Genomic DNA, 898 nt, shown 5'->3' with positions numbered 1-898 from the left:
AATAAGGAATAAACGATTATATAATACATAAACAAAACAAGAATATATCTGTAAAATAATTGAGTAAATAAGTACATGTATACTTTCTTTCTTTTTTTCCACAAACAAGAAACAAGAAAAATATTTAAGACATTGTTAAAAAAAAAAACTTTTCACAACAGTACAACATATAAGAAATTACACACTCACTCTCACACACACACACGCACACGCACACACACACTCACACAGGTTTGTTGGACTCTCCATAGGCGTAATGGTTTTTATACTGTACAGACCGTATGCTGTAGTGATTGTTGTGTTATTAATGTCTCTGTTCTTGTGTTCAGATGCCTGTTTTCTCACACTGGATCCAAACACAGCAAACACTGAACTCAGTCTGTCTGAGGAGAACAGAAAGGTGACAGATGTGGAAGAGAAACAGCTGTATCCTGATCATCCAGACAGATTTGATATTGTGTGTCAGGTGTTGTGTAGAGAGAGTGTGTGTGGACGCTGTTACTGGGAGATTGAGTGTAGTGGTGTTGTGTCTATATCAGTGTCATATAAGAGCATCAGCAGGAAGGGAGGTGTTGAGTCTGTGTTTGGATCTAATGATCAGTCCTGGAGTTTGTTCTGTGACTGCAGTTGCTCATTCATACACAATAAGATAGAGACTGATCTCCCTGTGAAGTCCATCATCATCAGGAGAATAGGAGTGTTTGTGGATCACAGTGCAGGAACTCTGTCCTTCTACAGCGTCTCTGACACAATGAGCCTCATCCACACAGTCCAGACCACATTCACTCAGACGCTCTATCCTGGGTTTGGTGCTTATTATTCTGAATCATCAGTGAAACTGTGTTGATGAACAAGAAGAGACTGACGAGAGATTCCTCACAAGACTGACATGAGCTTC

The 898-nt window shown here is 39.8% G+C and overlaps 1 protein-coding gene across 1 annotated transcript; it reads left to right on the top strand.

Moving 5' to 3' along the window:
* The first annotated feature begins 289 nt into the window (after positions 1–289).
* On the top strand, positions 290–891 carry LOC107713258 (stonustoxin subunit alpha-like). The gene has a single exon (XM_016518752.1). It carries the CDS (start codon positions 308–310, stop codon positions 845–847), a length of 540 nt encoding a protein of 179 aa, XP_016374238.1. The 5' UTR covers positions 290–307; the 3' UTR covers positions 848–891.
* The last annotated feature ends 7 nt before the right edge of the window (positions 892–898 follow it).

The sequence above is a fragment of the Sinocyclocheilus rhinocerous genome, unplaced genomic scaffold (assembly GCF_001515625.1).
Source record: "Sinocyclocheilus rhinocerous isolate Xijiao unplaced genomic scaffold, SAMN03320098_v1.1 scaffold33640, whole genome shotgun sequence".
NCBI lineage: Eukaryota > Metazoa > Chordata > Actinopteri > Cypriniformes > Cyprinidae > Sinocyclocheilus > Sinocyclocheilus rhinocerous.
This window is presented reverse-complemented; position numbering and strand designations above follow the sequence as displayed.

What these genes read in the sequence shown, in the direction of transcription:
- LOC107713258 (XM_016518752.1), top strand. Translation starts at nt 308, where the DNA reads ATGTCTCTGTTCTTGTGTTCAGATGCCTGTTTTCTCACACTGGATCCA.